Source organism: Salvelinus alpinus, chromosome 6 (assembly GCF_045679555.1).
Source record: "Salvelinus alpinus chromosome 6, SLU_Salpinus.1, whole genome shotgun sequence".
Classification (NCBI taxonomy): Eukaryota; Metazoa; Chordata; class Actinopteri; order Salmoniformes; family Salmonidae; genus Salvelinus; species Salvelinus alpinus.
Genome location: NC_092091.1, coordinates 68,594,829 through 68,611,328, shown reverse-complemented (window position 1 = coordinate 68,611,328; position 16,500 = coordinate 68,594,829). Strand labels below are relative to the sequence as shown.

The 16,500-nt window shown below is 40.6% G+C and overlaps 1 protein-coding gene and 1 long non-coding RNA gene across 2 annotated transcripts in view; one reads left to right on the top strand and one right to left on the bottom strand.

Moving 5' to 3' along the window:
- LOC139579746 (E3 ubiquitin-protein ligase HERC2-like) overlaps window positions 1-16,500 on the top strand; it is a 34,367-nt gene that overhangs the window by 15,963 nt on the left and 1,904 nt on the right. The window contains 21 exon segments of the mRNA XM_071408568.1: window positions 985-1,021; window positions 2,921-3,001; window positions 9,356-9,633; window positions 10,238-10,394; window positions 10,543-10,625; window positions 11,049-11,276; window positions 11,460-11,551; window positions 12,429-12,556; window positions 12,667-12,824; window positions 12,996-13,045; window positions 13,167-13,258; window positions 13,441-13,500; window positions 13,633-13,729; window positions 13,832-14,015; window positions 14,209-14,360; window positions 14,552-14,674; window positions 14,846-14,944; window positions 15,081-15,260; window positions 15,549-15,689; window positions 16,106-16,272; window positions 16,374-16,443. Coding sequence (XP_071264669.1) covers window positions 985-1,021; window positions 2,921-3,001; window positions 9,356-9,633; window positions 10,238-10,394; window positions 10,543-10,625; window positions 11,049-11,276; window positions 11,460-11,551; window positions 12,429-12,556; window positions 12,667-12,824; window positions 12,996-13,045; window positions 13,167-13,258; window positions 13,441-13,500; window positions 13,633-13,729; window positions 13,832-14,015; window positions 14,209-14,360; window positions 14,552-14,674; window positions 14,846-14,944; window positions 15,081-15,260; window positions 15,549-15,689; window positions 16,106-16,272; window positions 16,374-16,443 — 2,657 coding nt within the window.
- Window positions 5,322-6,852, bottom strand: LOC139579183 (uncharacterized). The gene is made up of 2 exons (XR_011675688.1): window positions 6,147-6,852; window positions 5,322-5,663 (listed from the first exon to the last, which is right to left on the bottom strand). It is a non-coding gene; the product is annotated as an uncharacterized lncRNA (long non-coding RNA).

Sequence of the window (16,500 nt, the reverse complement as noted above, 5' to 3'; positions counted from 1 at the left end):
TAAGAGGTAGTCTAGGTCTCTAGTGGCACATTCAAAACAACTCGGCAATGTCTGACTTCCGACTTCAGTGCATTCAAGACAACTGGGAATTCTGGGGGGGGGGGGGGGGGAACGAGCTAAGACTGGGAAAAATAGTTTTGAAAGGTCATCTAACTCGAAATTCCAATTCAGGCATCTTTCTCTGACCTGAAAATCACTGGTGTCATGATTTGACCTCGATTTTTCACCAGAATATCCAGTTTAACGGTTTAACAGACACAATCACTGACACCATGCAATCCTTAGGCTATACATTTCTGTGGAGATGTCTTATGGTTAAAAGCAGGGCTCGAATTGAGGGGATATAGGCCTAACCCTTGTTATAGAGACAGGTGAAAAGCATATGCTACCCCTTGTTTAATTAAACTTAGAAAAACAACCGTCCAGATTTTGTAAAGTGATCTAGGGTATAACTCCATGATTATTTCCACATAGGCTAATAGACTATCGAAGGGCTTGAACAGCCTCAACATCATTACTTGGTAGACCTAGAGGCTTATGAAAACATTCACTTTTTAAATGAAAGCAAGTGTCACTATCACAGGACAATATGGTTGCTTTATTAAATGCTCCGCAATGTAGGCTATGCTTACAGCAAAAGACCAAAAATGTAAAATCGGTATGGGTCTATCCATACACCTAACAGAAACACTTTATTATTCAGGAGAATCGCATTGAATCAGGCTATTAATTTCAATGCAGTTGCGTTCTTACGCATAACCTTAGTCTAAACGGAACCGAAAACACCCCAGCCTGTTTTGATGACAGATCATGATGAAGCCTGAACATTTCAGCTGTATTTGTCATTGATTTAGCCCACAATCACCTACAGATTTGATACACATGAAGGCCTATATTTACTCTGGATTTGACAAACAATAGATTGACTAGGATCGTTTGACTTTCCCCCACTGTAACGGCTGTCATATTCGTTCTCCTCCTCAGACGAGGAGGAGCATGGATCGGACCAACACGCAGCGAGGTATGTAGACATAATGATTTATTAAATGAAGACGAAACACGAAGAACACTTGAATAAACTACAAAACAACGTTAAACAGACCTGAACTTGTGAACATAAAAAACAATGAACGCACGAACAGGAAAGAACGAACGAACGAACGAACGAGACAGTACCGTGTGGTGTAACAAACACAGACACAGCAACAATCACCCACAAACAAACAGTGTGAACAACCTACCTAAATATGGTTCTCAATCAATGGAAACGTCAAACACCTGCTCCTAATTGAGAACCATATCAGGCAACACATTGAACCCAACATAGAAACACATAACATAGACTACCCACCCAGCTCACGTCCTGACCAACTAAACAAAGTTAAACAAAGGAAAATAAGGTCAGGAACGTGACACCCACGTTATATTTGTTCCCAATTAGGCTAAATGTAGTCCTATTAATTAGCTTGGAATGTTTTCCTATTAATTTGCATAGACGAACCATTGTGATTAATGATATTTACTATCATCTGCTTTTTATGAATAAACAGGCATCGGGGTAAAACAAAAAAATATAATTTTGATGTCCTCCCCACACATTAATGTTACTTACCTTAGATCACAGTCAGCTAATTTCTACTTCATTCATATGCAAATACATTTGATTCTTACATTTACACATTTTAGTAATTTAGCAGATGCTCTTATGCAGAGCGACTTACCGGAGCAAATAGTGTTTGCAATGTTAATGTGAGATACACAGACTAACTAAAAACACTATGTGCCCAGTATGATAGAGCAAGAACATTTCTAAGCAGATAATGACAACATGACAATAACAGTAGCTGTAGATGATGTAATGAAAAGTTGGAGGGTGGTTGGTAATGGAGGACATCAGGTGGATCCATGTCTGGGTGTTGGGCAGAACCCCTAGGTCCTGGAGAACAGGAGCATAATAAAGGGAACAGGGTAGGAGACAGAGACATAAAAAAGCAAACACGGGTTACAGGCTGATCAGGTATGCAAAAATACAGTTAATCAATTGTTTAATTTAAATGTTTGATTAGACATCCAATATTGTTAATTGCAGACAGAAAGAAAGGCTACCCGTCTGTAATTTGTTATGTCAGTGGGGTTGATGAGGGAGGTAAGGGATGGTCCCTGGAAAAGATGAGGTGAGTTGTCAGAGAAACTCTTGGGTGGTGTCATAACCACTGGAGTCATACACCTTAACAGTACCTACCTGGCAGCGGAGGTTACTTACTGTATCCCAGTGGTTAGCCTTAAGATTGACTATTTGGAGAAACCTCCGGGCCAGTGTTGATACTGCAGACAGCATGGCGATGCCGCCCACTATGAGGAGGCAAATGCAAATAGTTGTCATCTGAGGTGTTTATATTCACCTTAACGGATAGTGAACCCAGCTAGGAGTGAAAGAGCAGCAAGGTTTCCCAGGTCTCGCCTTCCTTTCGTCCTTCTTCCAAACCAAGTCATTCGCCCGGATGTAGAAGCTCTTGGTCCCATCCTTGATTATCCTCCGGTAGCTCTCCTTCTGTTACTCCTGTGCCTTGTCAATGTTCATTGTCACCTTGATTGATAATATAAATAAATGCAATTTATATTTCATATTCTTACAAATACACTTACATATCTCTTGGAGGGCCGGAAAATAAATGAACAGCGGACAATACATTTTTACCTGGTCAAAAACCTCCACATCCTTCTCAGTCCGTGCCTGGAGGTGGTCCTCGAAGGCCTTCTGATCTGGTTCAACAACTTCCACCAGATCAGGTGGAGTTTCAGTGATCTGAAAGTATGTTATACAAAAATAGCAATAGACATACAACACTAAGTCAATCACAAATTTGAAATACTACAGTATATCCAATAATTGTATATACAATTGCATTGTTTACCTCAGTCAACAGCTGCAGCTCCAGTCCATACAGCTGCAGCTCCAGTCCATACAGCTGCAGCTCCAGTCCATACAGCAGGCGATAGGGTGAGTACTCTGGAGGCCTGGACGCTGCTGTTGTATGCAAAGAGAATGACCTTCAGGTTGTCCTCCCACCATTCCTGGAACCCGTCAAGGGACTTGCCCATGGCAGTCTTGGGGGTGTGGTTGGTCCGTTCATCCAAACCTGGAGGAGGGGGTAGGAATGGAAGATATTCAAATGTTGGATTATGTCAAATCAAATCAAATTTTATTTCTCACATGCTCCAAATACAACAGGTAGACCTTTCTGTGAAATGCTTACTTACAAGCCCTTAACCAACAATGCAGTTCAAGAAACAGTTAAGAAAATATTTACTAAATAAACTAAAGTAAAAATAGTAAAATAAAAAGCAACACAATAAAAATAACGAGGCTATATACAGGGGGTACCGGTATTGAGTGGAGGTACAGGTTAGTGACCCCATGGAAGTCCTGGGGTCACTGACGCCAGGAGAAGTGTGAAGACGGATGAAAACGTGAATCAACAAAATTCATGTTACTGTGTGAATTAAATTGTCATGTTTGGATTGTTCAAGAGTTCGTAAAGAGCTATGAATTTGGATATATTTTATTGTACTGCAGATGCTATGGATTTATAGTTACAGGGAAACTGCGGATAGTTCAGAGGAAGCAACACAAGGGTGCGCTCCTATCATTTAAATATAGTTGATTAGAATCTGGTTGTGTTTTCCTTTCTTAAATTTTTCCCTGAGCCATATGTGTACCCAATTCAGCTAAATGTAAACCTATTGATAAGCTTGAAATGTTTTCCTATTTAATTTGCATAAGTTAACCATTGTGATTAATGATATTTACCATTTCTGCTTTTTATGAATAAACAGGCATCGGTAAAAACAACAACAAAAGGTTTCGATGCTCCGCATAGGCCCTTTGATTTTTCATTTGTTTTCCATGAATGACGACTGTAGTGGCAGAATGAGAGAAGGTGATGTACTCGCGACTGGCTGGTGTGTGAGGCCCAGCATGATGACTCAATCACGATTTATTGCATTGTCTGGATGGAAGACCATCTGTGGCCTATCACAAGGTTCAAACATACCTTTAATTCAATTTAAGGGGCTTTATTGGCATGGGAAACATATGTTTACATTGCCAAAGCAAGTGAAATAGATAAGCACAAGTGAAATAAACAATCAAAAGCTAACAGTAAACATTACACTCACGAATGTTCCAGAAGAATAAAGACATTTCAAATGTCATATGTCTATATACAGTGTTGTAATGATGTGCAAATAGTTAAAGTACAAAAGGGAAAATAAATAAACTAAATATAGGTTGTATTTACAATGGTGTTCGTTCTTCACTGGTTGCGCTTTTCTTGTGGCAACAGGTCACAAATCTTGCTACTGTGGTATTCCACCCAATAGATTAGGGTGTGGCGATCTTTAAGAAGAGACGTTCTCATGGAAGTATCATTTACATTGAGCTGATTAGATTTGAATCTGGCCGTGTTTTCCTGTCTTGTTTTAACTAGCAAAGTGCAAAAAAAATGTTAATTCAGGTTGGGCGTGAGTTTCTGCTTGAATTTGGTTAAAAGGACAGTGAATTTGTTCATACTTTGAGAACTTGCTACTAAGCTCCTGTGTGTATCAGACACACATTGTGTTTTCTCATAGAGACCATTCTGAACTGAAGACACGTTACCACGTTGTTTTAGCCTATTGGTGATAGTCAAATACTGTGTTATTCTGTAATGCATAATGTTTCATGTACACTGTAATTGTTTGAGTGTCAATTATTTCATCCTATTAGTTAAATAGAGTAACTTCATTCCTCGTTTTACAGAGTAATTATTTGATTGTCTAAATGCTTCTAATTTAGGTCTATTAGTAGTTATTTACACTATACACATACTGTAGCATATTCTTGGGTACCACCTTGACATCTCTGATCTGCTTGCTTCAATTAATTAATCCCAGAACAGTGGTCGCCAGGATTAGCTATTTGTATCTAGTCTCTTAATAATTGCATAACGGTGCAAGTTAGACATGTTCATTATCCTCGTACTGTCATTGATGCAATGATTCTCTATCTTGTTAGATCCTCCAGAGAAGCACAGGGCGTGTTGCATTCCTTTGTACAGAAAACCATGTACCACCACTGCAATATTAGCCTACACTCAGAAACAAAAGCGCTGGCTACAAGCTAAAAGGATCAAGATAACATGCAACATAGCACCACCTTTGAAGGTTTTAGTCAACCTCTGCTCAGACTTAAATAGCAGTGTTCCAAGAACCTCCACCAGGGGTGACTGTAGTATCCACAAACGGACAAAAAGGAGACACAAGAGGGCACCCTACACACATTTTAGAACCCAAGGTGTCTTTATTTTCATACGGTATGATCTCACTCTCATCACTATCTCCTTTGCCATCTTCTCATGTCTTTTCTTGGAACTCCATCCACACACACACAACTGTAGCGTCTTGTTTACATTTCTCACATTTTAGGCGTCCAGCTGAGGCCTTGGATGGATCATGTTGCAATGAGATGGGACCAGGGTATGTATGTAAAGTCCTTTTCAGTGGCGGCAAATTAGTTGAACAGGAGAAGAGGATGTGGTTGCTTGTGGAGGGAGAGCAGTGTGGGTGGTGGGTAGAACAGCTGCAGTGACGCTGATTGGTTTCTCTGGCTCATCACTTCTTGACTAAAAGAAAGATAGACTTAGAAATGAGTTTGACATTGCCATAGTTCAACAGCTGAAAAGCCTTCATTATCATACTCCCAGAGATAGCAAGACATTCAGTATTCACTGAATGAAGTAGCCTACCCATTTACAATTTCATTCATCAATGAAATAAGTTATACTATAAAACGTTCAATGACATTATTATTGTAGACTTTAGGTTAATCCTGTATCTACCTTGTACAATACCATAATCATTGAATGAAGTAGCATACCCATCCACATTTACAATTTAATTTATCAATTAGATAAATAATACTAACACATCAAATTACATTATTATTGTACACTAGCCTACTCGACACAGTAAATAACATTGCCTATGTGCTTTCAACTCGTTATCAACAAAAATAAATTATTTTCAAATAAACCAAATTTGCCTTATTCACACAGCAGGCCTAAATATTTGCTAACGATATCACAACTTAAATATAGCCTACTTACAATCGGATCAAAGACATCTTGGTAATTATTTTCATCGTCTCTAAGGAAACTATCTAGGGTAGACACTCTGGAAAATCACTTCTGCCGCTTGTAAAAAGAACTAAACAAATTAATGTCTGTGTCGCCATCGAGCTCTCAAATACCGTGCCCGTCTCTCACTTTATGAACAGTCACTGCTATCCGGATTCCTTGGGATGTCCCTACCCTGAACCCTAAACTATAACCCTTAACTAACACTAAACTGAACCATTTTACTTTTATACTTGATTGAGGGAGGGACATCCCAAGGAATCCGAATAGCACGGACCCTCTGGGAAAGCCTATGAACTCCTCTATTCGATTGAAAGCCATGGACTCAACTCCTATTGGTTGTTTGATGCTGGGAACTGGTAACATCTATAAGTCTCTGCTAGGTAAAGCCCCGCCTTCTCTCAGCTCACTGGTCACCATAGCCGCACCCACCCGTAGCACGCGCTCCAGCAGGTATATCTCACTGGTCACCCCCAAAGCCAATTCTTCCTTTGGCTGCCTCCTTCCAGTTCTCTGCTGCCAATGACTGGAACGAACGGAAAAAATCTCTGAAGCTGGAGACTCTTACCCCCTCACTAACTTTAAGCACCAGCTGTCAGAGCAGCTCACAAATCACTGCACCTGTACATAGCTCAACCTACCTCATCCCCACACTGTATTTATTTATTTATTTATTTTGCTCCTTTGCACCCCAGTATATCAACTTGCACATTCATGTTCTGCACATCCTACCATTCCAGTGTTTTAATTGCTATATTGTAATTAATTTGCCACCATAGCCTATTTATTGCCTTACCTCTCTTATCCTACCTTATTTGCACATGCTGTATATAGATTTTTCTACTGTATTATTGATTGTATGTTTGTTTATTCCATGTGTAACTCTGTGTTGTATGTGTCGAACTGCTTTGCTTTATCTTGGCCAGGTCACAGTTGCAAATGAGAACTTGTTCTCAACTAGCCTACCTGGTGAAATAAAAATAAATAAATAAAAAACACCGCCTGTGATTGGCTAACAACATTTAGATCTGTATACAGCGAGATAAGATAACATACCATCCCATGAGGTGTTGAGGCAAAGACAGATTACCTATAGATTGGACGTAATCTTTTCTAGGCCATTATCGATAACAGGAAATACACAAGCCGTAGGTTACACTATAGCTCAAGGTGGCTATATCGGAATGTCGGCTTGCACGGGAAAAACTGTACATTTCTAACAGTTATGGTTGAGATTGAATCAATATAAACTATGCACCTTATGACTTTCATTAACACGCAGGCGTCATGCAGAGGTTGGTATCAGGTCATGTCAGTCAGACGTTCAATAGTAGTCAACAGCCAAACAGTGGTACGGTTGCCTAGGCTTAATTCTGGCACATATCACATATCTGTCAATGCAGCTTTTGAATCAACGTGTTGAAATGTACCTTACTTAAATCTGGTTTACTGTGAGGTCAATAACTCTGAACAACATCATCATGGGCTAACAAAATGTGCTATAGCAATAGCAAGCTAACAAAGTTTAACTCCGGTTCTCCTTCTAATCTTTGCACCACAGATAGAACAATGAGACAGATATTTCACTGGATTTTTAAATGTGAAGAATCCGCTTGACGTTTTTACTCTATCAAATATGGTAGTGAGGAAGCCCACTGGCGGGCATTGGGAGAAGAAGGAACGAGATGGATTTTGGCCTACATTCTGCAAATTATCTCATCGATGAAACATTTGATCTCAATACAGGTTTCTGTTCCCAAAATTAGAATATTGTAACGACCCGGTATTGTGTTCTGTGTTTGTGGGTGTGTTATGGTTCTCATGGCTACTAGCAGGGGTTAAATATGTCAGGACAGATGGAAAGGTTGGGGGGGTATGATGGGTAATACCGCGGGATTTGGAAATGCATAAATAGGGATTACTGTCTCATTGTTCTCTCTCTTCTGTTCGTGCCTTGATCTGTTCCTATGAGAGTGACTCTTGACCCGACAGGGTAACATTGTGTACGTTCGGCGTTTAGCGGCGTGGGTTGTGGCCGGAACAATAGCCCAGTTTATGAATAAACCTGTGTTCTGACCTGCACACCTAGAGTCCGTCTCTTTTCCCTTTATGACCCAGCCGGGTCATTACAATATGTTATGAACCGAGTGGACTAAGGTTTGTAGACTTTAAAAATTTTAAAAATCGCGTTGTTTAGAATGAGTGCAAAGGCGAATTGAGTTAAAGCGCACGCGCACTTCAGAGTAGTTGTTCCCTAAGGAAATATGCAGATGATGCTAGAACGCGCCAATAGGATCTCGATAGCTCGTGCTTGGCTCCCTCCTTGCTTGTTCTGCCCACTATTAGTCATTTCTTACCATTGTAAACGGCAGGCTGTGGTCTATCTTGGTTTAGTTAGAAAAATCTTTGTTTGCGCTCTCTCGCTCGTAGAAGGAACAGTCGCCAGCGCGCCGAAATATACTTTTTGGGGACGACTCCAAAATGACTTTGGAAAAACACGTTGACTCCTCCTCCTAAAGTGCCACCGTACACATAACTGCTGATTTTAGTCAACACTAAAAAGGCAGTGCTGGCCAGGGCTCATGTTTGGAGTATTCATTGCAGCAGGTCAAAAGACTCGGGGCTGAGATAAAATCAAAGCCCGGGTTTGGTGACGTCAATGGTTTAGACATAATTATGACTTTATGGATGTGGTTACTAGTGACGACCCTCGGAGGCTCGAACCCCTCGTTCTGTACTGCTGATTGGCCAAAGAATGATAAACGAAATTAATGAAAGCCAATTATACTTTATCGATCAGATAGCCGAGCGTTACTCAGACAAGGTAATTGGGGCCAATCAACGCAAACATTTACATTTAAGTCATTTAGCAGACGCTCTTATCCAGAGCGACTTACAAATTGGAAAGTTCATACATATTCATCCTGGTCCCCCCGTGGGGAATGAACCCACAACCCTGGCGTTGCAAGCGCCATGCTCTACCAACTGAGCCACACGGGACCAAACTGTTTACATTTTTATTTATAGGGGTCCAATCAATTATGCAATGCATACAATCTGGAAAATCAGTGATCATTGATAACTACTGAAAATCAGATTTAATGCCTTCTGATATTTTAGTAAAAGTAGCTCACACACAGGCACATGCGCGCGCGCGCACGCACACAGGTAGTGCCCTAAATAGTCTTCCTAGGTGGACCACACTTTAGTCATTCATCAGTCAATCATCACATCATCATGTTCTGCTGGGGAGACGGTTCGAGTGGACAGTTTGGTCTAAACTTTGAGAATGTATCTGTTCCGATAGCAGGGAATATATTCTCTGATAAAGTCACAGAAATAGTTTGCGGGGAGCAACACACTTTATTTCTCACGGTAGATGGCAGGATCCTATCATGTGGGCGCAACTCAAAGGGACAACTTGGCAGACAGAGGAACAGAGATTCAAAACTACTAGGTAATACATCATTTAATGATATCTGAATATTTGGGTGCAAGGCTCGCTATGTAGGCTATTTCGTATTAAAGTGCGGCTAAAAGGATACTTGCGTTATAATCATTTTATTCTTTATCATTATGCTAATATTTTATTTTCACAATATTATTCATAATTACAGATTATATTAAAATGTATAGTAGCCTATATTTAGCCTAGTGAACTTTACCACAACTTTCAGAAATTGGTACGCTATCCCTCAATAAAACTACAACAGTTGGGTGTCAGTTTCGTTTCTCAAAGTCAGAGGAACGAAAGTTAACTGTTGCTATGTAATTACGTCATCCTCAAGATTATGAACTTTCATTTAGTCAATGGTGCCCTGAGGACATAAAATATAAAACTACAAGATACGATAACAAGTACATTACATTAGAACATTTAACATCACATGCATCATGAACAAATTATTAAAGTCGATCAAAACAATTGCACACCCCGGTGAACTCATTTATCATCAGGGTGTTAAACTGCCCTAGTGGCACCAGGGAATCCAAATGTAATGGTATTTAACCCTTTCCAAGACATGGGACTTCCAAATAAAACTGTGTTCTACCCGTTTCAGCCCCAGTGGAGGGTCTGGGGGCAGTGGTCTCTGTGGCTTGTGGTCAGGACCACTCTGTAGCTGTGTGCGCATCAGGACAGGTCTACTCCTGGGGGGCAGGAGGTGAGGGACAGCTGGGCATCGCACCTACTACTGTCTCCAAAGTCCCCAGGCCAAGGCAAGGAAACCTCAACTTCAACTTGAAATAGATCTTCATAGTGAAATATCATCCATGATTTACATTGTCAAGTAATGAGAGCCCTCTTGGATTCCACTGATCACTAACAAAGACAATATGTACTAGATGTCTCCTTTTTTTTTCACAGACCAGTTCCAATACCTTCGCCCTTGCCGATAACAGTGATACAGGTTGCTTGTGGAAATTCCCATTCTTTGGCCCTGACTAAAGGTATAACATACTGTACCTTTTGACGTAGGCCTACTCACACAGACTACGTTCCATCTAAACTATGATAACCACATGCATCAGTTAGACTACACTTAGAAAAAAGGTGCTGTCTTAAACCTAAAAGGGTTATTCAGCAGTCCTCATACGAGAACCCGTTGGAGAACCCTTTTTGGTTCCGGGTAGAATTATTTTGAGTTCCATGTCAAAACTTTGTCTCAAAGTTCTACATGGAACCCAAAAGTGTTCTACCTGGAGCCAAAAAGGCTTTTCCTATGGGGACAGCCGAATAACTCTTTTGGAACCCTTTTTTCTAAGAGTGAACATCAAAAGGACAGTGAGATTATATTTATTAGGGAAGAATGTAACTCTAGAATTGTTGTTATGTAATTGTAATGTAACATGTAATTTCTTTGTCTTCTACAGGAGGACAGGTGTTCTCATGGGGTCTGAACAGTCATGGACAGCTGGGCCTGGGGAAGGGAGTCCCTCTGCAGCCCATTCCTGCCCTGGTGCTCTCCCTCACTGGAGTGCCAGTGACCCAGGTAGCAGCCGGAGGAACCCACACTCTGGCCCTCACCCTCCCAGGCCTGGTCTACTGCTGTGGGGCGAACAGGGCTGGGCAGCTGGGACTCAACCGTGTGGATGAGAAAGGTACTACGGCACTCTACCTCTCTTCGTACGCTACTTGTATAAAAAGCTAATCGGGCTTATCCACCAGCATTTTCTCATTTGAACTTGGATTCCTTTGTTATAACCACTAAGTAATTTTACAGATGTATTATAATGAGTGGGAACATTGCATGATGCTTGTATGATGCTTGTTCCCGCTGCCAGGCCGGTTCAACATCTGTGCTGTGCCTGCTCTCAGAGTCTTGGGGGTTTCCTTCATCAGCTGTGGAGAGGCGCATTCTGCTGTTCTCACCAAGGTATCATACTATTACTGTGGAGAGGGACACTGCTGTTCTCACCAAGGTATCATACTATTACTGTGGAGAGGGACACTGCTGTTCTCACCAAGGTATCATACTATTACTGTGGAGAGGCGCATTCTGCTGTTCTCACCAAGGTATCATACTATTACTGTGGAGAGGGACACTGCTGTTCTCACCAAGGTATCATACTATTACTGTGGAGAGGGACACTGCTGTTCTCACCAAGGTATCATACTATTACTGTGGAGAGGGACATTCTGCTGTTCTCACCAAGGTATCATACTATTACTGTGGAGAGGGACACTGCTGTTCTCACCAAGGTATCATACTATTACTGTATTTTTACTGAAGGCCCCAAGGGAGAAGTTGGTGTGAAAGGAGACAAATCTGACAGCAGTTCATTAAGTTCAGAAAAAACTATTTAATGTCCTAAACAGTGGGCCCACTGGGAGATAGTTCTGCACACAAAGTCAGCATCCTCTCGAAGATACAATTCATCACATATTAGTAAATAAAGCCAGTTATATAAAATTACCTTGAATAGAGGTGAAAAACAAACGATCAAGTGTCTGGATACACAATGAACCATACAAGTTGTTATCTGAGTGCATGAATACAGTCTCATACTAAATGAGAAGTTACAGTTTATTACAGAATGGAATATCACAGGATACAGAATATGTCCTGATTATTGCTTTTAATACAGATCGAGCCTCAGAGCTACCAGAGTAAAGGTCATTTCAGTGTGTCGACCCTTCAATACTATTATACTGTCTCTTTAAGAAGTGATTAGGGCCCTGACCGGACCAGACCAGGAACAACTCTGGGCCTTGACATGTAACAACTGGTTCTGGTTCTTTGTGGTCTTTAGGGTGGACAGGTGTTCACCTTTGGGGAGGGAAGCCGAGGCCAGCTTGGGCACAACGCATCAGCTAACGAACTCCTACCCAAACTGGTAGAGGGTATGGATGGACTGGTCTCACAGATAGCATGTGGCAGGTAATGACCAACAGCATAATGCTACTTATACACACATATAATAAACAGATAGGAAACCAATCTTGAACATTCTGTCTGACTGTGTTTTTGTCTTACTGTAACTCTGCCAGCCATCACACCCTGGTGCTGGGGTCCTCAGGTCAACTCTGGGCCTTTGGCAGTGGGGTCAAAGGTCAGCTAGGGACTGGCAACACAGAGAGCTGCTTGCAACCCACCTCAGTGCTGCTGAAAAGGGCTTCTGGTGGGGCAGCAACAGTCATACAGAACGGTACCAGATACAATGTCTATTTAATTGTCTTGTCTTCTATTTTGTATTTGATTCTATTAAATTCTATAATGCAGCTACATACTGACTATGTAGTGTTTGGGTGACTGAATTAGAACACATACATAACGAGACTTGATGTCCCTACAACCTCTTCTTTTCTTTTTTTACCAGACATGAAGATATCAGTGGGATGGAATTCAAACTTCATTTACACTGCTGAGGTAATGTGTCTGACCTTTTATACCTCAGTAAAAGGGATACTGGAACATTCTAAATGTCTCAAGCAGCTAATTCATGTTTGAGATATTTTAATTCATTATATTGCTTTATCTGCCTTTGTAGAGTTCTGAAAGAGAACAGCCAATCGGGAGGTTAGATAAAGCCAAGCTGCAAAAATGGCTGACGATGGAGCAAGGAAATGCAGAGGCGCAAAGGTTAATTTATTATTTACATTGAACATTGAAACATACAATCTACCGTAGACAAAGGTTCTTTGTTAATTTTTACTTATTTTTTAGCTAACTCAAAATGAAATAAACAAACATTTATTTTACAGTATATTTCTTATAGTATAATTGTACTGAAACATCAAATGTGTCCACATTTGTTCCAACAGAGAAATATCCTTGATGTTCTCAACAAGTTCAAGTCTTGTGGCCAGTTTCACCAAAGCCAGGTAAGCGATTTTAAAATGGAAGGTTTGGATAGTTTGAAATGAAAACGGTATGTGTACAGTTAGGACTATGTTGTGTTCTTGCTAATGCCATGCCCTGTTTCTAATGCCATGCCCTCTGTTTCTTATGACCAGTGAGATTCCACAAGCAGCCGGAGCTTTGACCGTGGACCTAGAGGCTGCTAGCCAGGCTTTCGACCAGCTACTGAACATACCTTGGATTAGGAAATCAGTTAAGATCAACTTACTCTTTAAACCCATATGTTAAATGATTATGTATTTAGAACAGAACTAAATGTTAATCTCATTATTTCTCTGTTATTTTTCCAAATAGGTAAACATTGTGCCACTGGTGGAATATCTTTGCATTTCAGCAGCTGTCATCAAGTCACCAGAGATCTTTCTGATACTACCCACAATCTCTCTTCTCCACGAGGACCACAACGTCATGAACATGGTCATGACTTTAGCAGTATTTATCAACAACCATCTGAACAAAACGGCTATGAAAACTTTAAGTAAATAACCCCTGACCTTTTCCAATCATCGGCTAATAATCACATTTGGCATCAGTTAAAAATGACTAGAAAATTATTATAATTGAACCATGGCTGACACTACATAACCAGTGTATACACAGAGAATATCATGAAATGCAAACATTATTGTAATTTACAATAAGGTCATATTGATTTTTCTACTGTATTCTAGAAGACTGGTGGTCGTCACTGGAGCCTTCCATCATGACTAAGCACATTCTGATGTGGAAGAATGCCCTGTCATTCCTGCTGAGGAACGGTCTTCTGGTTACCCACAACCCTGGAGCCAAACTCTTGCTACAACTCCTCAAGCAGCTCCACAAAGTCAGTGTCCATGCACCTTGCTTGTCAATAATTTGTATGCATTTGATCATTTTCTATATTTCTGTCAATAGTTGATCATCCTCCAACATAACTCATGAACCGTTCAGTCCTTCATCGTAAATAATTCAGAATTATTGCAGACAAGACATTTGTGATGGAATGTAGAAATGTATCATTATGTTATATCAAAGGCAAACAAAAGGGCTGGAAGAATCCAGAAAGTTCCAGACAGTACCTTTTATGTGGAAGAGATCATCGGTAACGTCATTCCTATGGAGGACGTGAAGCTTTGGCGTTTTTGGTCAACAAGGGAGGTAATAAAATAACATAATAACCGTCTCTAAATTAGAAAAATGATGACTTGGCCCTCTAAGTTTGTTCTTAAAAGATGAGGGCATCAGCTTTCACTTCAGAGCATATGAAAGAAATGAGACCCAGATCAATTGTTGAGATATTACTTCTGTTTTTGTGTGTGTCACTTCTAGGACACAGAGGTGACACCAGTCATCTTTTGCCGTTTCCCATTTGTGTTGAATCTGATCTGCAAGATGGCTGTTTTCAACATTCATGCACATTTTTCAAAGGTAAACTATTATTCCACTTAAAATTAATATGGCTTCTTTATAACATTTGACCCATATTTATGTATACCTTACATAGTGGTTCCCCAAGCTGGTATATAATTCTATATACTTTAAAAAGTATGTTTATATATTGCAGGAGGCTCACAAACTCGCCCACCGGCTAACAGTGATGTGTCCTTCTGGAACGTTCCGAGACAACCCAGAATCTCCCCCTGCTCCAGTCTTCCAGTTGACCTTAAGGCGCCCGTCTCTCATCGAAGACACCTTCAGACAACTGGGTGCTGCAGATCATGACTACTTCCAGAGAGAACTTGTGGTAAAATGATCTTTTGTCAGTTCAAAAGGGACAATAAAGTAACATTCAAATAATTATCCCTGAGACTGAATGTGACAACTCAACTAATCTTGGCCAAATCAAACCAAATCTCAGCTACTCGATTTAACATTTTAATGTTAGACTGTCACTACCCTCTGGGCACACACTGGTTGAATCAACGTTGGTTCCAGTGAAACAAACGTGGAATAGACATTGAATTGACGTCTGTGCCCAGTGGTAGAGTCTAGAACTCAACCTAAATGTGGCCTATCTTACTGTATCCCTCAGGTGCAGTTTGTGGAGGACATGAAGCTGTCGCTCGTCAACAAAAGGGACTTCTTCCTCCATGTGTTTGAAGAGCTGTTGGCACCAGAGTCTGAGATGTTCATGTATAACGACACCAAGACACTGGTCTGGTTCCCTGCCAAGGTAAGAACTAGAATTAGGGAATTGCTATTTCATTACTGTATAATAAATCACTGCACCCTCAGGCAAATTAAAATAGGAGAGTAATGGAATAATATTCTAAAAACAATCAAAAATACTTTAGTCGGTTAATAGCAACAAAAAGAGATTCAACCACTACAGCAGTGCCACTATCTACACTGTATCAATCAATACAGCATTGTGTCCAATTAAAATCACCATCACTCCCTACTCTCCCCCTGATGTACCAAGGTTTTATAATTGTACACATTCACAGCTAAAAGCTGAATTGCAGTAAACAGACACCAACATAATACAACAAAGGAGATAAAAGTTATTTGAAGAAGAATGGTGCCTGCCTGCTCTTGTTTATTCTTGATCTCTGCCTTGACTCATGTGCCACCTACCCTTACTACCAGCCCAGAGTGGAGGAGAAGAGCTACTTCCTGTTTGGTGTCTTGTGTGGCATGGCCCTGTACAACCACAACATTGTACACCTGCCCTTCCCTCTGGTCCTCTTCAAGAAGATGGTGGGGGTCAAGCCCTCACTGGAGGACCTGAGAGAGTTTGACCCTGTTGTGGGAGGGTATGTTTGTATTTTAGAATGTACATATTAGCATTGAATTAGTATCCCTTAGAAATGGATTCAAATGTTTCAACGTTAATTTATTTTCATTGTAATTGAAGGAGTTTGCGGTACCTCTTGGAGGACTACACTGATGATGATGTTGAAGAAAACCTGGACATGACCTTCACCGTATGTATAGTATTGAAACTGATTGTTGAGCAATGAAATATCTCTAGATACAGTATG